Below are 26,492 nucleotides of genomic sequence, written 5' to 3'. Positions count from 1 at the left end.
AAAGAAATGGATAGGCATCCAAGAAAGGTATAACAGTGATGATTCATGCTACAGTAGGAAGAAACCCCAGAGAAAAACCGTGCATGCTTCACAGCAATCACTAGTAATTTTCAGCCAGAATGAAAAATTGTGGGAACAGCTAAGGCAGAGAAGCTAGTCTAGAAATCTGCACGATACAAATGAAGTCTATGGATGCTGTTGGCATTGGCTTTAGCCTTGTTCCAGTGGCAATCCAGAGCCATTCCCATGTTATCAAGGAAGAGCTGTTACCATAGATAACAGAGGAGTGGGTTCTGGTGCTTGTATTTCCTGCCTCTACCTTCTTTTCTGTAATGATTCTTTTAAAAAATAAAAGTACTATATGCTTGCTTAGAAAATTTGAAAAATAGAAATATAACCATGTCTCGAAAGTTCATAAATCAGAAATGTGGTAAACATATATTAAACCATATTTTTCAATTTTTATAAAATATGTATGATATACATTATAAAATATTTGTATAGGGGCTGGGAAGGTGGCTCAGTGGTAGAGCACTTGCCTTGCATGCATAAGGCCCTGGGTCGATTCCTCTGCACCACATAAGCAAAAAGAAAAAAGCCGGAAGTGGCACTGTGGCTCAAGTGGTAGAGTGCTAGCCTTGAGCTGAAGAGCTGAGGGACAGTGCCCAGGCCCAGAGTTCAGGGCCCATGACTGGACCCCCCCCAAAAAAATTGTATATGTGCGCATTATAAAATACACGTATATGTATACATTATAAAATACATGTATTTTGTGCCTATGATTGCTATATAGGTGTGCATGTGTATGTATGTATGTATGCACACACACATATATATAGGCACAGATGTACATGCATGTATGCACATATATACATATAAACAAGCACATATTATATATAATTTTATATATTATATATACATATAGAATAGGCAGACATATATTTGTGTATATAATATGTATATACACACATGTATACAGTACATATAACACATAGGCATATTTATACATATATTTTATTCTACTATTCAAATTTTTGTAGTATACATGCTTTTTCTTGTTTATAAATTCACTATGTCTCAACTACAATCCCATAAAACATGCATTTAGATCATATTCTTGACTCATATTCTATCACATTTATGAATAATATTAACTTTCTTCAATTGTAGCTTACTAGAGTAATTCAGAATTTTCATTATAATAATGATGCTGAAATAGCAGGTTTTTTATTAAACTCAGATAATTTACCCATTTCATTTTAATAATGACCTTTAAATAAACTTACTGGAGACTTCCAGGAAGAAGGGCTTGTAGCTTGTGAGGCCTATAGCTCTAATCTACTGTGAAGAATACCCTACCATATTCCTGAGTGACAAACTGTGTGCAGAAAGGCAGAGATACTCTACTATTTAGAAGGAGTCTGGGTCCAGAGAAAGAAGATCTGATTATAATGTTTTGCTAACTTAGAAAGTAATTTATTCTCTCTGTACCACAGACTTTCCTAATTTTCTCTTTCTATAGAGAAACTGCCTGACCTAGATTAGCTACTATAAATGCTATTTATTTTGGCTGTTTCCTGGACATTTCTCTGGTGTAGGAAAAAAAAACATAAAATTACTTCCCATCTGACAGCAAGTGATTGGTTTTTTTCTCTTTTTTCTATTTAGTTTTGTTGTGGATTTCATTAGCAGCACATCCTTAGTCAGGTGAGTTCCATATATATATACTGGGATCCTGAGTATCAGAAAGGGTGAGGAGAATTGAAAATACCACTCTGAAAACAACTGGCCCTAATGAGCTTACACCCAGTAGTGGAGAGCTAGTGAGCAAATCACAAGTGCTGAAAGGCAACTCAAGGAAGGAACTTCCAGTATTTGAGTATTGTAAAAGTGATGTACAGAGGGGTTACAGTTACATAAGTCAGGTAATGAGTACATTACTTTCTGAACAGTTTCACCTCTTTCCTCATTTTCTTCCTATTTTTTTCTCCTGAACCTCATTACCCCCCAAGTTGTATAGTTCATTTTTCAACATAGTGTCTAGCATTATGCACTTTAATCAATGTCTCAATGCTTCACAATATTACCATGGAGGATAACTGAACAGTTGCTAGGTAACCACTTATCCAGGAAGAGCTTAAACTGAACTCCCAGCTTAGATTAGAAATATAAATATTCCTTAAACAGGGTCTTCCTAGTGAGGCCTGGGCATGTTAGATAGAGGATGTTTCCTTTCATCCCTTCTGCCTCTCTCTGATTTACTCTGCTTTTCCTAATAAATCTTTTCTGGCTCCTCACCTTGTGAGTATTTGTTGTGAATTGTCTTAAATTCCTTTTGTCATTGTATGAAAGACACTAGGATCTAGTTGGGGAATTAATCAAGTCGAAGATGCCCATCTCTTATTAGAAAACTCCTCTAACACTTTCTTGGTGATACCTCAGTATGCAGTAGAACCTATTTTTATAATCTTTTTATCCTTAATTGTCAATTCATTCACTTCTCTTTGTCATTCTGAAATTGTCTCTGGGAAGAATCTAGTGCCAGCTGGAGAAAAGTCTCTGATCCCAGCCACTACCTCAGGCACCTGTTCTGTCAATCAGCATAAAGGAAGACATGTTATACTTAGCCTGTGGTCCTAACCCTTCATTCTCCCCACAGCCCTCAGCCCTGACTGCATGGATGCTCATCTATTTTAAAATGCACAATGGAAATTTGTTCACCCGTCAGGAACAATGGCATTTTATTCTTCAAGAAAATGGATGAACCTAGAAAAAATTATGTTAAGTGAATTAACTCAGAGACACAAAGAGCACATATTTTATCTCATATGTAGAAGTTAGACTTAAATTTTAAGCAATAAGAAAACATACAAGGCCATATGCATATGTATGTGAATAAATTGACTATAGTAGTATATACAGGGGATTATGTCAATGGTGTAACTTCCTTTAACAACTAAATTACAGTTTAACAAAACTAATACCAGGAAGCTGGAACATGTGTTGTCAGGGATGAGGAAATAGAGAGAGGAAAGGTTGGTGAATGTAGCCCTAATAGTCAAGATACATCTCTCTCTCAATATAGATAGTTAGAGATAGATATATCTTGATTTCATACATATATATACATATATATGTATATATACATATATATGTATATCTATCTATCTATCTATCTATCTATCTATCTATCTATCTATCTATCTATCTATCTATCTATCTATCTATCTATCTATATCTATAGAGAGAGAGAGAGAGAGAGAGAGAGAGAGAGAGAGAACCAAGTAAATTGAGGCCGTGAGTGGGATTGGGTGAACTGGGAGAGATGGGGGAGAAGGATTGAAGGAGTGACTGGTCAAGATGCAGTGTACTCATAAACTGATCTGTTGAATCAAAACCCCTTTGTACAACTACTTAAAGATAATTAAAAATGTAATTTTAAAAGGGGCAGAGATCTTGCATATGAGAGAACACATATGAGAGAAAATGTCCTGGCTAAAATGACACAATTGTAAAATGGGAGGGTAGTCAAAGGGACAGGCACGTAAGGAGAGGGCAAAGAGGAATGAACAGACTCCAAGTACTTCCATACACATGTATGGACATAGACTATGAAACCTATTAAAACCATTTTAAAAGGGAGGTGAAATAAGAAAGAATACTAGTGGGGGTAGAGAGGATAGTACATATGCACATGTATGAACTATCACAATAAAGACACTATGCAATTAATATGTGCAAGTAAAAAGGGCAGACATAGAGATGTTTATGTATATGAATTTATATACATGCAAATATGCTAGAAAATAAATAATCATGCAAATATACTAGAAAATAAATAATCTATAAAAATAACTAACAAAAATATCTAAAAAACACTTATCATAAAGAAAGAATGTTAAAAAGGTGGAACGCAGAGATGTGTCCTCAGAGATGTGATGGAAATCACGAAGAAGCTCTTAACAGGAGGCCCTGAGGTCCGACCTAATGCTTTTTCTCTCCTGTTTATGGTTCCTTTCAAAGACTTATTGCTTCTTTCCATTTCATCAGGACAATTCTATCCTACTTACTTTACTGGAGAAAGAGCTTTAGCTGTGTAACTTGTGATGAGAGTTCCCAGCTAACTCTGGGTTTGTTCTTTGCAGCGACCTGATAAGTGTGAGTGGAGGGGTTCACGGCCTCTTTCAGTGCTGTATCTGATGCACAGAAATAAGCACAGGTATAAGCCCCACAATCCTACTTGCCAAAATAGAGCATTGATTTGTTAAAGTACAGTGGAAAAAGTTGGCTTTCAACCTGCAATTTTTAACCCTTTCATAGGCTGTAACATTTTATTACGTATTTCTACTATCTTAAAACACAAAACATAAAGCAAACTAAGCTGGAAAAAGAATAGGATAAAAGTTAAAACACAACTTGTTCCTGTATGCATGTGATCATTTGTTTTCTGAGGTGTTGAGGTAAAGTATTTTTTAATTATGTATTATACTCAAGAAAGTATACGGACACCTGGATTAAGCTTGTAAATAAAGGAACAAAGAATTGCTATTATTGAATTTTCAGTGGCTCATACTTATAATCCTAGCTACTCAAGAAGCTAAAATCTGGAGGATTAAGATTTTAGGTGCATTCAAGTAGAAAACTCTACAAGATTCCATCTCCAAAATGATCAGCAAAAAGCTAGGTTGGAGGTGTGGCTCAAATGGTAGACAGCCAGCAGAGCAAGCAAGCCAGTAAGAGTGGGAGGCCCCTAAAAACTGCTGTTTTATGTGCAAGCCAAATACCTTTTCCAAGGAGACAGTTTGTTTTCATTCTTAGACTAACCCCTCAAATAGAAGACAAATTTATACTATATGAAATCAGTCCCAATGAAAGAAGAAAATTGGCTTATTTTCTTTCACTCTTTCAGAGAAGCCCTTTTAGGCATGTTAGAATAAATAAAACTAGACAAAAGTATCTTTAAATATAATATTCTATTTGTTTTATTTTTAATGACTTTAAGGGCATAATTCAGTGAGAATTGGCTTATATTCTTAGGCAAGAATTTTTTTTTCACAATCCAAATTAAAGAATGAAAAGAAATGTTCTACTGTTCCCTTACCATTGATTCCCTTTTGCTTTTGTTGACAGTAATGATACTTTAAATCTAGTTTTTGATTCCTTAGAGTATATAATAAACTTCTAGGTGGGCTGCATGTCTATTTGTTTTGATTTCTCTATGTTGTTTGCCTTCAAGAAACAAATATCCGTGAAAGGATGATAAATGACTGCTGAAAACTGAGTTTCAACCTTTCTGTTGATTACTTTTGGGTGTGTCAGCCTCAAAACTCACTAATGCCAATCACTGGCTGAGAGTCAGCCTCTGAAAAGTAATAATTGATGCATATATATTTTCCAGAGCTGTATGATACACTGAAGTTCAGGGAAGATTGTAGCACCCTGAGAGAATGTTTGGATAAATGCAGCCACACCGACCTCTCATGAGGTCATATCATTCTTCCCAGGATATTCTTTCTATGCATATATTAAAGTCTTCTATTTTATTTGATAATAGAGCCTTTTTTTCTATTAGGCAAAATGATATTTCCATAAAGGCTCACTTTCTCTAAGTTATAAATTGCTTATTTTTAGGTTAAACACTGTATTTCATCATTCCACATATTTTGGCCATGAGTTGTTAATTGTAGAAATTGGTTGATAGATACATGAGCATTTATGACCATGTTCTCTCCTCTTTTACCTATTATCTTTACAATTTTTTATACCAAAACTTCTGTGTGTGTGTGTGTGTGTGTGTGTGTGTGTGTGTGTGTGTGTGTGTGTGTGTGTGTGTGTGTGTGTGTGCTGCCAGCTAGTCCTGGGGCTTGAACTCAGGGCCTGGGCACTATTCCTGAGCCTCTCTGTGCTCAAAGATTAGCACTCTACTACTTGAGCCACAGCACCAGCTTTTTCTGTGTATGTGGTACTGAGGAATTGAACCCAGGGCTTCATGCACGCTAGGCAAGCACTCTACCCTAAGCCACATTTCCAGCTCCATGGACATATTTTTAAGGCTTCTGCCTCTTCTGGAGGTTGCCCAAGCAGAAATTTTTATTTTTAAAATTGTTAAATTCTTAAATTGTTAATTTTAAAAATGCATCAGGTTTACCTTCATAGCAACTTTTAAGTGTATTGCTATGAAAAAGTAGATTTTGCAGAAAATTTTAAGATTGTTTTCCTCAAATGAATGAATTGCTTCACCCATTAAACAGATATTTAATATTCCCTTCAATGTGACTCCTGATACTCACCATCCTATATCTTACTTTCATGAACTAGGTTGAGATTTCTCACAGGTATAGAATCAAGCAGTATTTTTCCACTTGTGTTCAGCTTATTTCATTTCATGTTTTCAAGGTGCATCTATGATGTCACATATGATATTTTTGTGATTGAGTGATACTGCATTATTTGTATATAACACATTTTCTTTACCCATCTGTTTGTTAATTATTTGGATTACTTTTAACATTTTGACTTTTGAGACTAGAACAGTATGGTTATGTCTTTGAGATGCAGATCTCAATTCTTTTAAACATATATCTAAGTGTGGTACTTCTGGATCACATGGTAGTTGTATTTTTAATTTTTTGAAACTGTCCATTCTGTTTTCCACAGTGGCTATATCATCTTACAGACATCTATATTGTATACAAAGATTCCTATAGCAGTACAGTCTCTACTCAACATTTATTGTTTTGCAATAATAACCATCCCAACAAGGCTTCAAAGGACATTTTATTGAGATTTTGATTTCCATTTCCATGATGATTAGTGATAATGAGCACATTCTCACAGACATGGCTACAATTTGCTATGTCTCCTATGAAAAAAATCATTTATTCACATCATTAACCCATTATCACTATCTTTGATTAAGTTATAGTAATACTTTACATGTTGTAGTTAACTCCTTTATATATGAATTATATATTATATGGTTTGCAAATAATTTATACAATAATTATACAAAATAATAGGTTTTGTTATGATATTTCTATGGATGCACATAAAGTACTTTGGTCATATTCATTCCCCTTGTTGCTCCTGCTTTACTTTCCCTCTCCACATTATCAATCATCCATCCCACTTTTACATTTGTGTTCCACACCCCTCACCAGATTCCATGCATGAGAGAAAACATGGGCTACTTGCTATTCTTTGTGAGAAGGCTGGCCTGCTACAGTTAAGATGAGGATCTTCAGTTCTATCCAGAGTGAAGGAATGTCATAATTTCATTCTTTTTATGGCTGAATAAAACTCCTATATGTTATATATATATTTTACTCAGCCATATATATGTATATACATATATATGGCTGAATAAAACTCCCGTATATAATTATATATAATTTAATAAATAATATGCAATTATGTATTATGATATATATTATAATATGTATAATTGTATACATGATTATATATATATAATTTTATTATATATAAAATTACATATATAATTTTCTTCATCCATTTTGTAGAGCCTCTAGGCTGTTGTGAAAGTAATTAAGCTCTTGTAAATTTGTGTAAGGAGGGTGTGGGGGGGAAGGGAGTGTTTGTAGGTGCCAGGGTGCAAACCCAGTGTTTTGTAAATGCTGGGCAAACTCTACCATTCAACTACATTCCTATACCATTATGTACAGTGTCTTTCACCTTTTTTTTATTGTGGAAATATGGCACAGAGGGGTTACAATTACATGAACAAGGTAATGAGTACATTTCTTATCAAGCATTGTTTGCCTCCTCCTTTGTTTCCTCTTCCCATCCCTTCCCACCCCCCTCCATCCCTCTCCCCTACTCCCCCCCAACTCTTCAGCCCCCTGTGCCAAAGTTGTAAAGTTCATTTTTCGACTTTGTTAATTTTTCAAATTTTGTTTCTCAGAAGCATTGAGTTTGATGTAGTCACTTGATTATTTTGCTTTAGTTGCTTGTGCTTTTGATGACTCACCCCAAAATTTCAGTGCTAAGGCCAGTGTTAGGAAAAATTTGCATATGCTTTCTTTTAGCAACTGTATAGCTGTGGGTCTTCCGTCTAAATTTTAAATTCATCTTGTGATGCTTTTGTGTATGATGGGAATTCACTTTCATTCTTCTACATGTGGGTATCCAATGTTTCCAAAACCACTTGCTGAATCAATGTCAAGCAGCGCTCAGCCAGTGCTGAAACTCTGTGTCTCCTTTTAACTTTATATGCATGACTTCATTTTTTTTTTCTGTTCAACAATCCTATGTCTCTTAAAAAGTTAATTCCTCAACTTCGGCTTACTTTCCCCAAAGTACTAATAATATTAGTACTAATTATATTATACTAGTTATAAAACATACTTTAATGTTTTCTTGACCATTATTTATGCTTCTCTAAATTTAACTCAACCATACTCTAGTAATGATGCTCATTTGGGTGGTTTTTTGTTTATTTGTGTTTCTGATAGCTTTACAGTTGGAAGAAAGGAAAAATACAACAAAAACTTGTCCATAGTTTTTAACCAGTAACTTTCATTGTTGATGGTATGTTATTGATTTTAGACTTATAGAATTAAGATTCTATTTTTTTCTCTAGAAAGTCTTATCTTGTGCTTTCAGACAGGACATAATTTGAAGAGAACTATCTGCCTGAAGTCCTTCTCTAAGCCTTATGTCAAGAATCAGTCCATCCTCCAAGACCTCTCCTTAGCATGGAACAATGATTCCTGCATGGAGAATTACCATGCATTTCCTGATTCTTTAGTGTCTTTCTAGGACCTAAGCACATGTCCTTTGTGAACACAACTTGTCAATAATTCACTTTCAAGACATTGGAGTCTAAAGTATTAGGTATAGAAAAATGAAGAAGTCTGTGCTAGTAGTCAAAGGAGGTAATAGAAAAAATTGCTTTTCTTAGTTTCATCTTGGGATCAGTTTTCATTTCCTGGTTTTGAATTTTAGGACCAGCTAGTGAAGTTTTGTTGTAATGGGTCTGCTCATTTGCTCCTACTCATTGGCTCATGAAGTAACTCAGTATTGTTTACTTGTCATTTAAGATAGCTATCTTGTAATTTTAATACAGATGACATTTTATTTACAACGGCTATTTGTGTGTCAAAAAAATCCACTTTTACAGTTTTAACATTTTTTACTTGTGTGTGTGCCACTCTTGGGACTTGAACTCAGGGCTTGTGTACTATCTATCAGCTTTTTTGCTCATGGCAAGCACTCTACCACTTGAGCCACAGCTCCACTTCTGTTTTTTTTGGTTGTAAATTGGAGATGAAAGTCTTGTGGACTTTCCTGCTGGGCTGACTTTGAATCATGATTCTCAGATCCCTGCTTCCTGAGTAGCTAGGATTACAGGTGCAAGCCCCTGGCACCCACCACTTTTAACTTTTTAAATTACCAAATAACTTAGCACATTTTCACTCTCAGCTCCAATTATTGAGTCTCATTCTACACATCTTATCTTTCTGTGTCTTCTCTCTACACCATTTCTGAAATCTCTATTCCTACCACACTCCTGACCTTCATCTATGAAATCCTTTGCTTCCTTCCCCAACCTCCTTGTGTTTAATTCTAGACTATCATTTTCTCCAGGCCAGTCTGTTCCTAAGTCATATTCCTTGACTGGTGCTCAAGATAATTATCAAGAGTTGGTTAAATGATAGGCTGGGGAAAATAAAATCTTTCATGTCTGTTGTATAATACTAAGAAGAATGAAAGAAATATAAAGTTTCCTTTCAACATCAATAAAATATTCAAAATGGCACCACAAACATTTATTTCCTATGAAACTTGATGTCATAGTCCTGAAAGAATTCCTAGATTTCCTAGATATGAACAGGAAGGAAAAGTACCATTCTTTCACCAAAGAAAACAGCTCCACCAACATTTTATCATATTTTCTCCTGGAAATAACTCAATGTCTGCATGCTGAAAAAATGATTAATAGTCCTTTCTTTTCTTAATGAAACACATAAGAAATGGCAATTTTCACAGAAACTTTAGCTGTTGGCTGCCTAGAATCTCATATTGCTTCACCTCTCCTTTCCTTTACTACTTCTTTCCAACCATGAAAACAAACATCATGGAAAAAGTGACCATTCTCTGTCCACTAAAGGACTTAGCATGACAAAAGGATAGAGTCTGTCTAGCTTCTATATAAAAGGAGTAAAGAAGGTTCCTATTATTTAGGCAGTGATAAAAAAATCCCCAAAGGATAATCTGCTGAGTTTCTACTTTTATTAAACAGGCAGTTGGACAGACAACGTTGTCACCAGGAGATCTGCAAAGCACAGATATGCTGGAGATTACTCTGTACCCTCAGACCAAAGTCTAGGAGGAAAGAGATGGAAAAGACTGAAAATCAGCAGGTCCAATCCCAACAGCTCTGCATTGTTTTCTATAGTAAAAAGATAAGTTCTGAAGAATTCTTTGTATATACAGATGGCAAAGGTAGGTGGTTCAGAATTGGGATATAGATTTTTTTCCTTCTTGGCTTTCACCAATCCTTGCATCCTCATTTGACCTGGAAGAGAAGAGGCGACAGGTTAAATGCTAGAATTCAGGCACACTGCACAGATGTGAGTTTATATTAATCAGGAAAGCCACAGATTCACATATTGTACTGAGAACTATCACTTTAAAATCACACCTGTATTTATTCAATGTGATTCTATGACTTTGAATATTTAACATGTACTGCCTATTGGGCAAACACAAAAGTGAACGTGTTTCACACTGATAATTACATGTAACCTTTAGGCAAATATAAAAAGTAAGTATCACTAACACCATTTCACAGATGAGGAAACTGAGCTTTAGGTTTTAGTGTCTTACTAAAGTTTACCAATTAGGTCATTGTGAATCTGACTCCTCAAACACTAATGCTTTATTATTATTATTATTATTATTATTAATCATCTTAGCTATTGGAATGTAATTAGCTGTTTTCTTTTCCTAGTTCACCAATGTTTTAGAACATTTTGATGTCAATATTTAAAGCATCAAGTTAACACTTATAAAACATTTAAAAGAGGGAATTGGCTTCAGGAAATTTGTTCCAGATAGCTGTACATGGCTAGGTGGCACAAGAGCAACCCCAAACTCAAACATCAACATCTATTTCAATGCCCATTTGAACACTATAAGCTTTACTTGGCTTTGAAAGGAGCAATGCATGGCCCTTTGAACCCTTCAAAATCTGTGTGATGAAGTTGAGAGCAGTCATTAATCTCAGAAATTTACACTGGCATTTCTATTGAAATAGGAAATATTTGAGTAGGGGTGCTACTGACAGGTGATCATCTGATCTTACTCTATTTTGGATGTATACCCTGGAAATTGAAATCTACTTGTCTATGTAGGAAATACTTCAATTGTGCCTTATATTTTCTAGGTTCGCAGAATCTTTTGGTGAGTCTGACTTATAGCAGTGTGTAAAGAATGAAATCATAGATTCCACATTGGACTCAAAATGTTGCACAAGTAACTTAGATAATGACAGGAGTCTCCCAGTCTAATTGTCTGTCAGACAAAGAAAGTGATGACCCCTCCCTAATCAGATGACTACTGTGAGGATACAGGGAGAATGCACCCTCAACTCTATTTTTCTCTAATGATTTTAAGTCATGCCCCATCCATACCACCTGGAACCAAGATCACTAACCAAGATCAGGGGAAACTGAAATTTCATCCAGCTAGAATGTCTTTTTCTACAATGATTTGTTCTTAACACTAGGAAACATTCCTGTTGTTAATATTGCCTCCCATGCAAGGAGAAAGAAACCCCTAGAAATTAAAGGAAGGAATACTCCTACAAAAGTGTACATGCTAGCTTGCAGCATGGTTATTCACTGTTTTAGAAAATATTTATCAATATGTCTTTAAGTCAAGTTTCTTGTGGTTTTGTTTATGGCAAGTCTCCTATGTAGGACAAGAGGTTCAGGACATAAGTATAGTGCTTTGAATTTGCACAAAGATTATTTTGACATTTTTGTTCTGAGCTACCTCATGCAACTAGATTTATATGTGAGGAAGGAACAGAGGATATACTTTCAATAAAATAGGAAGCAAATCACATAGAATTTTACTAAATATGATAGTAAATGATATTGTGGCTAGAATATACATTAAACCTTTTTTAAAAAAAATAAATGTATACAGACTAGAATAGGTAAATGAATGCTAAGTTAATATAAGAAAGAATGGGTTGTTTGAGTTCTTAGGAGCCTTCAATCCTACTCCTAAGGGTGAAACCAAAAATATCCTAGCTTATAATTTTTTTCTTTGTTTTGTTTTGCTGGTTCTAGGGCTTGTACTCAAGACCAGGGTACTCAAGACTAGTAGGATCAAGGCTTTACCATTTGAGACACAGTATCGCTTCTAACTTTGTCTGAGTTGTTTACTAGAGATAAGGGTCTCAAGGACTTTCCTGCCCAGGCTGGCTTCAAACTGTGATCTTCAGATCTCAGCCTCTTGAGAAGCTAGGATTACAAAGGTAAGCCACTTGCACCTGGCTCCTACCTTATAATTCTTGTGTTCTCAATTTCTCATATCAAAGCAATATGACTAATATAATTTTAATAAAATACTTATTCAATATACAAATTAAATAGCAAATACAAGCTTATTAAAATATAATTCATTAACATCTTTTATTACCATAATAATACACTCCTAAAACTATAATACTTCTCCCCCAAATGCTAGGTGCCAGTGGCTCACACCTGTAATCATGCTACTTAGGAGACTGAGATCAGAGTTCATAGTGCAAAGTCTGTCTGGGCAGGAAAATCTGTGAGACTCTTATTGCCAAAAAAACAGCAAGAAGCCAGAAGTAGAACTATGGCTCAAGTAGTAGAACACCAACTTTGAGTGAAAGAACAGTGCTAAATGACAGTGATCAGGTCATGGTTCAAGCCCTAGAACCAACAATAATAGTGATGATGATAGTAATAATAAGAAGAAGAAATAAAATTAAGTAAGTACTGAGTCACGGTTTATGTTTCTAAGATCATACCTTCAAGTCTTCCTTTAACTTCATACTTTGATCTTAGGCAAAGTAATAATAGTGACAACAATAATAAAAATTCAATTAATTTTTCTGACACAGTGCCAAATGCTATAAAGTCAGTGGTTCATAAAAATATTTTTCAATAATTCATTGAAATCTTTGGGTTGAAACAGTTACGTTATCCACTAAAACTCTCAAAAATTGGAAATTGAACACAAATTCATCTTTTTTCTTTTTTCTTTTTGAACTCTGGGATTGGGTGCTGTCCCTGCACTCTTCAGCTCAAGGTGAGCACTCTACCACTTGAGCCACAGTGCCACTTCCGGTATTCTAGTGGTTTATTGGAGATAAGAGTCTCACAGACTTTCCTGCCAGGGCTGGCTTTGAACCACGATCCTCAGATCTCAGCCTCCTGAGTAGCTAGGATTTCTGGTGTGAACCACCAGGACCCAGCCCCAAATTGATCTTATAAGAGCTTATTTATTTTTAAAGTTAATCTATCCTGTTGGCTGATGAAGAGACTCCTCAACAACATTCAGGAAGTGGGATTTCAAAGTTAGTAACTTGTGCTGAATTATACTATGCCTGTTAAATAAAGTATTTTCAGTGCTGGGAAAAGTTGAAAAGTGTGACATTGTGGGATATGACATTTCATAAAAGTGGTTTCAGGAAGTGGCACTGTGACTCAAGTGGTAGAGTGCTAGCCTTGAGCTGAAGAGCTCAGGAACAGTGCCTAGGCCCAGAGTTCAAGCCCCACAACTGACAACAACAACAACAAAAAGTGGTTTCAGTCTTGCTTTGTTGCTATATGATCTCTCTTCCTCCCTGTCTCATCTTTGCATGGTAGGTCACAGAGAATAAACCCTACCCTGCAGGACATCATAGGAGATTTAGTCATTGCTCATAAACAATCTATTAATGAGGATAGAAATATATTTTAAAGATAAGCTACTATATTATCCCCCTATGTTTCAGGAATTACTTAACCACTGTCACAGGAAAAATGTGACCAGTTGTGAAGTCACTTGACCTCATCTGACTTCTCTGGCCTGAGAAATTTCCAGCATTTACTACAAGAGAACAAAAGCAGAATCAACTACTTCTAGCATCAAAAGCATGAAGGCCAGAGCACTCACAGATGAGGTGGCAGCAGGTGTTGGTTCTGGGCTGTTTGTCCACTCACACTTCCCTCTACTACGTATGTGAACATCAGTTTGACGTATCCTAAAATAAAACAGAAGAAGTTTCAACAATGAGGAAATACACAGCTATAATGAGAAAAAATATTAAGATCAATGTGAGTGATTTTGAACAACAAATCTGCCCTGAACCATTTTCCAGAGGGCATCTATTTGGGTTCAGTCTCTGTCTTTTACTCCTGATTCCTCCTCTAACTATGAACTTGTTGGATCACGTTTCACCCACTAAAACATTCATACAATTATTGGATATTGGAAGCTATCCATTTCAAAAGCCATTAATTTGTAGATGGGAAAATTAGGATCCCAGAGAGAAGCCTGACTACCGAGTATCCAAATAAGATTTGGGGAATAGAAAATATAACAAGACATAATAATACAGTATGGGTTTTAAAATTTATTATGAGAACAAATATTGCCTTTTAATAAATATTATGAATCAAACATCCATTTGTTTGACTGTGGTAATGGAAGCTAGTCATCTCTTGAGATCTGCCTTTGGATGTTGCTCAAGCTGAAATTGCTTCCCTATACTCTCCCCTCACACTATACAAACCAATATTGGTCCCTTTTTCCTAGGATAGCCTGAATCTTTTCTTCTCTCTCATATGAACTCCCAGATTTATAATCAAACAATCCATCCTGAAGAATAATTTGTAAATATTTTAAAATAGAAGTTCACTGATCCATACTTTATTTTCTCTTGAGTTGTTAAAATTGTCATTAAGTAGTTGTATAAAGGAGCTGTGATTTAACAAAGCAGTTTATGCATACAAAAATCAGTTTTTATAACCCCATGTACAACTTCTTTCTTTTATGTTATATCATTCACAGGAAAATTAATGTAAATTTAAGGATCTTTCCAAGATTAAAAGACAATGTATCAATGAACCCTGTTTTCATGTTTTGGGCCATGTTTTTTTTTGTTTTTGCCAGTTGTGGGGCCTGAACTCTGGGCCTGGGAGCTGGCCCTCAGCCCTTCAGCTCAAGGCTAGCTCTCTACACTTGAGCCATAGTGTCACTTCTGCCTTTTTCTGCTTATGTGGTGCTGAGGAATCGAACCCAGGGCCTCATGCATGCAAGGCAAGCACTCTACCACTGAGCCACCTTCCCAGTCCCTGTCCTGGGCATGTATATAGCATTCTTCAAAAGATAAGTAGTACTCATACTGCATTGTTAGTCTGGATCTAGATGGAAAACCAATGATTTGTCACCAATGTCCTCACTGAAAACTGGTCACATGGAGGCTTAGAGAAGGTAAAGGATATATATTAAAGCAAGGAGAATCAGAATCAGAATCTGATAGCATATGAACAGAAAATCAACAAGAAAATTAATAATAAAGGAACTAGAGTGGGTCCTTTGTACTTAATCTAAAATAAAACTATTTTCTAGAAGTTCATTGTCAATAGTCTGTGAACTAATTGCTCAATGAAAAACTGAGTCTGAGAAGGATGAGGTAATATACCCTTGATAACAGTTAGTGAGGAATTTAAAACAGACATCAATGTAGTGTTAGGGGTTTTGCATGGCATAACCTCCTTCATGAGGAAGATTAACAGAAGTTAATGCTCTTTTGAAGCATACAACTTTTTAGATGTGATAGGAGGGATTAAATCCATGTGGCAGTTCTTCTCAGGTGATTTCCTTTGCTTCATGCTGGATGGATGATGCTCTTATAGAGATTCACTACAACCATTGTTAACACCACAGTTTCCTTTTTATCTTTGATTCAGTAAGCAGGACAACAGCAGATGTAAGCAACTTTTTAAAAAGAGTAGCACTAAATCCTTTCTATGTTATATATACATAAAAATTCATACATTATTTTTATTTTTGGTGTTCTAAGTACTTAAACTTGGGGCCTCTTGCTAACCAAGCAAGCTTTCCGGAGTTAAGCCATGATTTCAGTGTTTTTTGCTTTCGTTTCTTTGCTAGAAAGGATCTCGCACTATCTGAAAATATGTAAGGATTGGGCCAGTCTTGGCTAGCCTTGGAACACAATCTCCCTACTATATCTCTCTCCTGCAGATATTACATACAGAAACCACTGTACTTGGCTTAACAGACTTTGAGTTTTAACTGACATGATTAATAGGCATTTTGTAACACATACTAGACTGATACCCAAGCACTGCCATTTATGGAAGATGTACAGTGTGCCTCGTGTACTCACAGGTTTTCATGACAAAGCATGCAGGGATTGGCATAGGTCTGGCCATCATCACCACAGACATAATTTATGTTCCTTGGGCACACGTAACCCAGCCTGGGCAGTAATTTGTAGTCTTTGCACATGTCAGCATCCTGAGTGAATAAAGCACAAAACAGATTTGCTTATCAGCATTCAAGGAAAAGCATAGGCTGGAAGAACCTCTTGAGTACTTGAATCCTATTTGAATGAATGATTAGAAACAGTACTGTGACCTGGGTTATTCAAACTCATGTATTTATTTAACATACCATATTTGGTGTATTTAACCCCTCATATTTGGATTCTATAAACTAGGTGAGTAAACAAAGAAAGAAAAAGAATGAAAACTGTAAGAAAGGAGAAATCTTACAAAATAGAGTCATGACAGGCTGGAGCATACTTAGGAAGAAAACTATGGTGTGAATGATGCTAAAAATAGGATTCATTTTTTTCCCCTTAAATCAAGGAACTGGCTATAAAGACAATTTAGGAAGAAAATATTCACAGGTAATTACCAACTTTTCTCATAGATTTAGTTATCAGTCTTATCAGAAAGTAGTGCATTTATTAATTTTATCATATGAATGATAATTGCTTTTGTATTACTGCTTTTAAGGATAAAATAAGATAGTGCATCCAAATGCATAATGTGTCTGTCACATATTAACTGTTCTGTGAGAGTTTTTACTATGTTTCCTCAGTTAATTTAAAAGCAAAACCAAAAACCAATAGGTTACCTGCCTAGCAAGGGAAAGGCCCTGGGATTAGTCCTCTGGACCACAAAAATATATTTGTTTTTATAGCTTTGGGGGAATATAATTTAATAATACTCATAACAACTAAAACTTTCATCAGATTAATCAGAATAGAAGGTTAGGAGAAAAAGAAAAAATAGATCTGAAAACAAAAGACGGTGGAAACTTAACTCCCACACTATCAAACATTGTAGTAAATATTAGCAAATAAGTACTGCAGATTAAAAACCAAATTTGTCAAGCTAAAAATAAAACAAGTGACACAATGATGTGGTTGGTTTTGTTGTGAGCTTTTTAAAACCAGAAATATACTTTAAATATAAGGAAAATGGGAGGATGAAAGTAAAAATGTAAGTTTGGTATGATTCAAAGTAATAATAGGAAATTTAGAAAGTGGTTTAGAATGAATGAACGATGATTCATACATACAACCATCTACCATACACCATCTATTATACCATACTACCACACAATAATTCATACATACTACCATCTACCGTACAAATACTACCATACCATACTACCACGCAATGATTCATACATACGACTACCATCTACTATACAATATCTACCATACCATGCTACCACATAATGATTCATACGTACTACCATCTCAATGCGCTATCAGATCAAGACCAAGGAAAGCAGAAGAAAAGAGGAGAAAAGAGGCAAAAGGAAGGACATACAAAACTACGAAGGACCAAAAGAATCAAAACAATAAATGAGTTTATTATCTGTTTTCAGAATTAACTAAGAAGATTATTCAACATGTATCACCATTAACAGAAATAAAATCACATCAGTGTATCACCTGTAGATAGAATAAGGATAATGTGAGAATGTTATGAATAATTCTATACTAATAAATGCGACCATTTAGATAAAATTGTAGACTACATTTTTGTTGTGAATGAAACAAAAAAATTAACACTTTAACTGTATTATATATTATATATTTATTTGTATTTATATTTATTTATATATGATATATATAATATATGTAATTTAAATATATTATATAAATATGTATTATATGCTTGATAAGAAATGTACTCATATCTTGCCCATGTAATTGTAACCCCTTTGTACAATATTTTCACAATTAAAAAAAAGAAATGTACTCATTACCTTGTTCATGTAATTGTAACCCCTCTGTACAGTATTTTCACAATAAAAAATAAATAAATAAAAATCTGTATTATATATAAATAAATATAAATACATAATATAACAAATATATAAATATGTATAAGACATAAATATATAAATGTATATAATTATTATATGTTAGTACTAATTTCAGAGATGTCAGTGTTTGCTTATTCCTTTGTTTTGATAAATAATTCAAACATCTAAATAGATTGCTTCAGAGTATGGTGAGCTCCATGCCGATACAAATATTCAGAAAGAGTTTTGATAAGTAATTTGTATGAATCAGGAATTTCTATCATACTTTTCAGGTAATGGCTGTGGCAATATTCAGTAAGTACTAGGATAAATCACTGCAAAGATGAAGCAGATAGAGAAAAACAAGCAGTGTACTTCTCTTTTCCTTACATAGTACATTAACTCTGATCAAACTCTCTTGGCTCCTCCAACATGGATCTAGTATCCAACCACCTCTCAGCTTCCTCTGCTCCCATTGTGATAAAATCCAACTCTCTTTCCTCTGGATGGCTGTACTCACTAATTAGCTGTGAGCTGCTACCTTTTAAAAGCCTGCATTACTCAACTGCCATTCACTTTAGTTTGAATTTTAGGTTACTGAAAAGTGATTGGCATAAAGGAGGTAAATGAGAGGAAACTGACAAGACTTTTGATCTACTGAAAATACACAACTGACTCCATCAATCCCATGTTTGACTGTGTATGTCATATATATATATATTATATATGTATGTCATATATATATGACATTACATATGTCATATATATATATATGACATACGCAGTCAAACATATACACAGTCACTATGCACCCACTTCTTAAAATTTCAAGATGTATTCAATTGAATCAGGATTACTAATCCCAAAAAGCAGAATAAGGCTGAGGAATAACAGATGAGTGATCTCAGAGCTCTAGCCAAGCATGACAGCATTTGGCCTTTGGTCCTGCTGTCCCTTGGCTGCATGGGATCAGTTTCCTGCACCCTTTCCGTCAGATTAAAGGACTCCAATTGATGAGTAGCTTTTCAGGAATAGTTGCTCTTACCAGAAAAGCAATAGAGGCATCTGGGCTTTTTTCTTCAGAAGCTCTAATGTGGCGTGGCTTTTCTTTAAGTTTTACTCTTTCCAATGCTTCTTTCTGACTAGAGAAGGAAACACAAATGATTTAATAAAATAAGCCCTGAGAACATTCAATCAAAAAGTGACCCTGATAAGATGTTCAGAAAAGCACACACGTAGTCTTATTTCCCATCCACTTGGGAGGTATAGCTCGTGGAAGACCAGCTTGGACCTTGAACAAGACCTTACTTTTCTGAAAAAAGGAAAAGCTGGTGGTTTATGCCTGTGTTCCTAGCTACTCAGGAGGCTGAGATTTGGAGAATGAAGGCTCAAAGGCAGCAAGGGGAGATCGTTCTGTGAGATCATAAATGCATGATCTTAAACCTGTGCTCAAAGTCCTGAGTTTGAATTTCCTAGAAACAGGAACAGTACCCCATGAAAAGTTCTATCAATGTTACTCGTACCTTTGCAGTGCTTTTTCACAACTACTACCCACTATGATCACTATCATCATAATCAACATCACCATTATCATCACTATATGCTCTGCTCTTCTGCTCTTGTAATTTGGCTATACATTAGAACAATTCCTTAAAATTTCTCAGCAGCAACTTCTGAAAGACAAATCTTTGGGCCCTAGAAATATATTTTGGAGTAAATGTAAGCCAGATGCTGGTGGCTCATGCCTGTAACCCTAGCTCCTCAAGTGGCTAATCTCTGAAGATCCAAGAATTTTAATCAGAAGAGACTGGGACATTCATTTCTAATTAATCAGCAAAAAGCCAGAAATAGGAGTATGGTTCATGTGGTAGAGCACCAGCCTTGAGCAAAAACAAGCCAAGTGAGAGAGCTGAAGAGACTGAGTTTAAGTCTAAGTAGAGGCACAAAAAATCATCTATCTTCACAGAAAAAAAAGACTTCTTTATTGCATTTGCTGTTGTGGTAGAATAAAGATTGGTATTTCTTCTTTGATGTGTAAAGTTGATACAAAATTCAGCTGAGAGCTAGTGCAAGTCCCAGGTAGAACCTGCATTAATATCCCTGACTGTGCTAGGTCACAGCACCCACTTAACGTCCTTGACTACAAAGACTGGCTTTAAGGACTCGATGGATTTGTGAACACGCACATTTACTCCCTCAGCACCTCTGAAAGTGCAGCTCCCCTGCAAGCCAAGCCAGAAGGCCTCTTACTCACAAGACAGCTCGGCACTTGTAGCATTTGTTTCTGTAGAACTTTCCATCTGCACCACGCACGGGGTCCATCTCCCGAGTGCAGGCCAGCTGGTTGTTCTTTACATACTTCCGGAAGTCTCGGCACTCATCCTAGAAAATGAGACAGGGAAGTGAAGGAGGCCTGTACTCTTTGTTGCTTGGCGTTTTATTTTATTTTGTTTTTGGCAGACTTGGCTTAGGCTGGGACTCACTGCACTGATCCCGGCAACGGAGGCCAAGGAACTCCCAGACTGTCTAACAAGTGCATCCTCTGCTTCACTTGGAACCTCTCTGCACTGGTCCTGGAGTGTAGAGAAACATAAGACAACCCTTGGGTGACCCTCTTTATCCAACTCTCCATTCACTCATCATTGTTTTTTCCCCTATTTTCCAGATGAGGTGTGCTCTTAACCCAAGGAGGATCTCAGGCGATCTAACTCTATAAATGTGACATCACTGTTAAAATAACTGCTGGAAGAGGTCTTCGTGATGGTCTTGAAAAGCAAATAGAAAAGGCAGCGTGACCCATGCAACACTATTGATTCACTGATTCTGAAAATCATCTGGAGAGAAAAGAAAAAAGACATCAAGGAGGAGAGCCAAACAGATGCTTCAGATTAGTTTATGTTACCTGGATGATTAGAATCAACATCAACAAGTTACCTAAAGCCTCATGCCACATTTAATGTGTCAGAAATGAGCATGCAGTTGAGATGGAAATGATTGGTACACTCTAGTTTCAATCCAAATCTGTCCCAAATCAGAAAGATTAAAGCAATTATTGACACACATTGTGGCAGAATTCTCTGTGATTTTTTTTAAAGCATCAAGCCCCAAACCAGAAGAATAAAATAGTCTTATTATGACCCAATGTGATCATGTGGGAAAAATCAATTTTCTTTCAAGTAAAATAATTACAATTTTTGTTATCTAAACACCAGAGAAGAAAGCCATGTTTGGGAAAGAGAACAATAAAACGTTAAGCAATAACCTTTGCATCATTTGAAGGTTTGGACCTTGACTTTTCTTCATCATTCTTTTTTCTTTCATTGGCTTCTCGCTGGCTGCAAAATACAAAGTTGCAGCATAATTTTTCTAGAACTTTCATTGAATTGCCTTTCAACCAAATAACTTTTTACACATTTTAAGGGAGAACAAATCAAGTACTAGTTCACATGTCTAAAAAAAAAATCTATTTGTTTTTGAGAAGCTAGTTACTTCTGATAATTGGAATTTTCATTTGAGACCATGTTCTCAACTTTCACTGACTCATTTAATGGACTGTTATCCACGATCTTAGTGTTCTAAAAGGCTATTATTTTTGTGTGCCTTAATAGAATACACTTATTCTACTCACTATCTAGAGAATTATTTCATTTCGCTTTCTCTACTTTTCAAATTAAATTATAAGTACACACCTCATTTTGGTTATTCCTTATAGTTACTGTGTTCTAAAGCTTATTCATTCTTAAGAGGTATGATCACTTTGTAATTCTTTTATAGATCAGAGGAGCCAGTCTGCACAAGGTGGAGGTTCTCAGGTCATTCTCTGAGAGCCTTTTCTTTAACAGTCATTGATTCTATCATAAATGAAATAATTGTCATTTTCCTAACTCAGGGTCACTGGTATGGTTCTCATGGCACAATTAATTAATTAATAATTAATTTTGGTCAAAGCACTTTGGAAACTAACTGCATAAAAGAGATTGATCTTTATGTGTATACTCAAGTCTTAAGGTTTAACTGACAGGAGTTCTTTCCTGGCAAATAGGCACAACATATGAGACTAGAGACGAGCCTGTTCACGTACAAGACACTCTGGCACATGGCGCACTTGTTCACATGCATCTTGCCATATGGGCCTCGAACAGGATCATTTTCTCTGGTGCAGACCAGCTTTCCATCTCTCTGCTTGCTCCGGAATTCATGGCACACATCCTGCCAATAGAAGCAAAATCAGATTTTACCATGCTAGTCTAGTGTTCTTCACTGGAAAGCATGTTTTATTTGATAGATAAGAACTCATCACACTTGAGAAAAAAGGATTTCACATTTTTAAAGACTCTTTGTCTGGCTTGGTGCTTTTACCACTACCTAAGGCAATCCTCTGCTTTAAAGACATTTTTTTATTCCAGTTTTGGAATTGAACCCTGGTCCTCAGGTCTGCTAGGCAAGCACTCAACTACTTCGTCCATGTTGTCAGTCCTTTTTGTTTCTATTCTGGTTTTAAGACAGTCTAGTAAAGTTTGTCCAGGCTGGCCTCCAACTCATGATCCTCCTGCTTCTGCCTCCTGAGTAGCTGAGACTGCAACTGTGTACAATCATGTTAGACTATATTTTTAACATCTTATACATTATTCTGTCAGGCTGAGGCTTAAATTTGTCTCCTCACGATTCATTAATGCACAATCAATAAGTCTAAGTTGAGTGAAAAAGAAAGCAAAAAAACTAAAAACATTCCTATGGCTATACATACAAACAAAGCCCAGAGCATCAATTTCTAAAAATGAAAGTGTTGCATGCATATTACATGCTAAGGTCCAGGGGATCACCCCTGTAATCCTAATTATTTGGGAGGCTAAGATTGGGACAGTCAAGGTTTGAGGTGAACCCTGAGACAAACACATTTATGAGATCCTTTCTCAATCAAGAGCTAGGAATGGTGGTACATGCCTATTATCCTAGCTATGAAGAGAAGATCAACAGGCAGATTAAAGTCCAGTTGGTGCCAAGGAAGGAAGGAAGGAAGGAAGGAAGGAAGGAAGGAAGGAAGGAAGGAAGGAAGGAAGGAAGGAAGGAAGGAAAATAGGAAGGAAGGAAGGAAGGAGTGAATGAAGGAAAATAGGAAGGAAGGAAGGAAGAAAGGAAGGAAGGAAGAAAAGAAAGAAGGAAGGTAGTAGAAATGAAGAGAAAGAAAAACAAAAACAAAAAAGAGAGAAAATGAACTAAAACAACAGACTTGCTCTTTTGTTCATGAAAAATAAGAAGTTGAAAAGAGAAGCCAGTAGAACTGATTCCAGGATGCGTGGCTTCCATTGAAATCTTTGAGATTTATAGAAGTCTCTTCAATTTCGTTTAACCCCAAAGTGACAGAGTAGTGATATGGAAATGCTATCTTAAAAACTCTGTTACTGTCCTAAGTTGCAGTTATCCTTCTTTCATTAAATCATTCTGTCTACAAACAATTCTAGGCCTGCTTTATCTGATACATTTTTAAGTCTCTGGAATTGAATTGTTTCACAGCTATCATTTTCAAAAATAGCTAGAACTGTTTTCAATTCCAGGTACTCACAATTTTATGTGCATGTTAATAATGGTACAAGCTGGATGTTAGTGACTCATGCCTAATTATTTAGGAGGCTGAGATCTGAGAATTGTGGTCTAGAGCAAGCTGGGCAGACAAATCCTTGAGAATCTGATCTCCAATTAACCTGCAAAAAGCATAAGGTAGAGCCATGGCTCAAGTGGCAGACTGACAGATGCGACGAAAAGTCAAGTGAGAACACAAGGCCCTAAGTTCAAGACCCAGTACTGTCAAAATAACAGCAATAATAAAATAATAGTAATGGTACCTATTTGCATTGCAAACCTTGTTTTCAAAAATTAGGTAACACGTTCTACTTATTTCTTATGTGTTGTTATAGTTCCTTGAACTTTTTTCAGTTGTAAAATTGAAACTGGCCATAAGATAGAGTTTTGAGAATGTTTAACAGTGATAAGATGTAAAGCTTGTTTTCCTTTGTGTGTATAGGTAAAATCACGACTTATTTTTACATATACCCCAAATACCAATATTTCTATCTATTTATAAATATAGCTACAGTTTTACTTTTCTAGCTGGAGTCTATGGTGCTATATAATATTCTGTTATTTTATTAAGCACTACTGATAAAGCCCCAAACTGAACACTATAGGGTAGTAAAATGCCAGGGCTAAAATTTTTGTCATTTGCTTCCTTTTTGTACTTTTGCTATTTACTTATTGATGTGTTTTTAAAACCTCAGGAATTCAATTATTCACTGAACAAAGAGTCAAAATAACTCGACACTTATCAATGGTGCTATAAGTTAGAGTTTCTCTGAAGTCATTGAATGGTGTATTTTTAGTTTGTAAGAGATAGCCATGTTTGTTTTCTCTTTTCCTTTTCATTTCATTTTTTAAAACCATTACACCCCCATCAATTAGGAGAGAGCAAGTATTCCAAAAAACAAAACAAAAAAGCAAAAAAAAAATGGCTAAATGAATTCCCTGCACAATGTAGCAGCCAGATTTAGTCACTAATACGAGTAATATCTTTGACCTCCTTGTCCTTGCTCCTTTCTCCTGTTGTCCTCTTGGCTTCATCCTCTTTCTTTTTCTTCTCAGCTGCTTCTCGTTCCCTAAAGGAAAGGAAGCAAGAGAAAAATTCAACTAAAGTGAATTAATATCTCTTCTATCCCAAGATCTACTTCTAGAACACCTTCCTTTCACTCAAACTGTTAAGAATGGCTACTACACACTGAAGAATTTCCATTTTGGGAGGGGGGAATACTCACAGCTTATCCTTACACATGGAACACTTATTGACATGAGTCTTGCCATCTGGTCCTCGGACAGGGTCACTTTCTCGAGTGCAGAGAAGATTTCCATTTTTCATTTGGCTTCTAAACTGATCACACACATCCTGGAAAGAAGGAAAGATTGTGTTGAAAGTGTCTTTCCATTTTTGTGTTTGCTTATATTTGAACAATCAGCAGATTTGTCATTTCTATCCAAGAGTCATGCAGCCACCTAATCTCCCTGAAGTTAGCAGAACTGTGGCTATGCAACTGTCCCTGTTGTAATTTCAGAGATGTCTATAAATAGGATTCCTTCTATGTTAGGTGCTATTTATGGTGGCATATAGAATTAAGGTTTCCAATCAGCCATTTGAAGTGAGGATTGTTGAAGATTGATGTCTTGAGAGAGAGACAGAGAAAGACTCAGTTTCAGACTGAGAAGGAATAAGAAAGACTCAAGGGAAAGTGGACGATGGCAGAGGAGAAGCTGGAGGCTAAACAAGCTCTTGCATAGAAAGCAGTTTTAGAGTTCCAGTGAACAGTCCTAAGCCAGAGAATCACACCAAGTGTACCATCACAGTATAGAGAGTTTAGCCAGAGAGAAAAAAATCCAGGCAGCTTGGTCAAGACACTTTACAGCGTGTGCAGCGGTGGTGGGGACAGCAGCAGTGGCCGCCACATAACAGAGAGAGCCCAGATCAAAGGACCCAGACACGGTGTGCGAGCAGATTCTACTCACCACCAGCAAGAACTGAGAAGGAGCAGAAATCTTCATCCTGCTGATTGCAGACCAAGGATAGCCCAGAAACCAAGAGGCTGGAGTGAATACCCCCAAGACATCCTTACTCCTCACGGAGCAGTGGTGGGAAGGTAGCCCCTCCCCCCCACCAAAGAAGAACTCCATCTTTGATATTGACAAAGACCCCAGTTGAGCAGTTAGAACCAACTCAGGCCTTGGAAGAAAACTATAGAAGCCATTCAGCAGGTCACCTGCTGGGCTCAGCTCCACCCTGGGGAAAGTTGCCCTTCCTAAGCAGAGAAGGTCTGCTCCCAGAGGAGTGACTTTCTTCACTGGGTAAACAGAGCCAGAGGCTGGTCTTCCTCCCCACTGCAGTCTAGGCAGCATGCCCAGCAGTGTAAGGGGGAAAAGACAAACAATTGAAACTAATTAATCATAAATCCTGAGAATAGCTCCAGGATGGGCTCTGTGAGTATCTCAGGAGCTAGTGCCTCAAGGAAAGCTACTTATTGCTGATAGGTCTCAGCCCTATCCAGAACCTAGCCTCATCACAGCAGCTCAAGCTAGAGTAAACAGCCATCTCCCTCTTTTGTGATACTCAAAAG

At 36.2% G+C, this 26,492-nt stretch overlaps 1 protein-coding gene across 2 annotated transcripts in view; it reads right to left on the bottom strand.

Moving 5' to 3' along the window:
* Positions 1-10,237: 10,237 nt before the first annotated feature.
* Positions 10,238-26,492, bottom strand: part of Spink5 (serine peptidase inhibitor Kazal type 5) — an 85,810-nt gene continuing 69,555 nt past the window's right edge. The window contains exons 25-34 of one of the 2 annotated variants that reach the window (XM_070036339.1): positions 25,146-25,273; positions 24,911-24,989; positions 22,421-22,548; positions 21,602-21,674; positions 20,823-20,912; positions 20,594-20,721; positions 19,385-19,481; positions 16,400-16,530; positions 14,161-14,248; positions 10,238-10,537 (exon numbers count right to left, since the gene is read on the bottom strand). In XM_070036339.1, coding sequence (XP_069892440.1) covers positions 10,529-10,537; positions 14,161-14,248; positions 16,400-16,530; positions 19,385-19,481; positions 20,594-20,721; positions 20,823-20,912; positions 21,602-21,674; positions 22,421-22,548; positions 24,911-24,989; positions 25,146-25,273 — 951 coding nt within the window. In that variant the 3' untranslated portion in view covers positions 10,238-10,528. The remainder of the gene's footprint in view (positions 10,538-14,160; positions 14,249-16,399; positions 16,531-19,384; positions 19,482-20,593; positions 20,722-20,822; positions 20,913-21,601; positions 21,675-22,420; positions 22,549-24,910; positions 24,990-25,145; positions 25,274-26,492) is intronic. The other variant, XM_070036340.1, reaches the window with a different exon arrangement.

The sequence above is a fragment of the Dipodomys merriami genome, unplaced genomic scaffold (assembly GCF_024711535.1).
Source record: "Dipodomys merriami isolate MVZ:Mamm:240054 unplaced genomic scaffold, mDipMer1.0.p SCAF_27, whole genome shotgun sequence".
Taxonomy (NCBI): domain Eukaryota; kingdom Metazoa; phylum Chordata; class Mammalia; order Rodentia; family Heteromyidae; genus Dipodomys; species Dipodomys merriami.
This window is presented reverse-complemented; position numbering and strand designations above follow the sequence as displayed.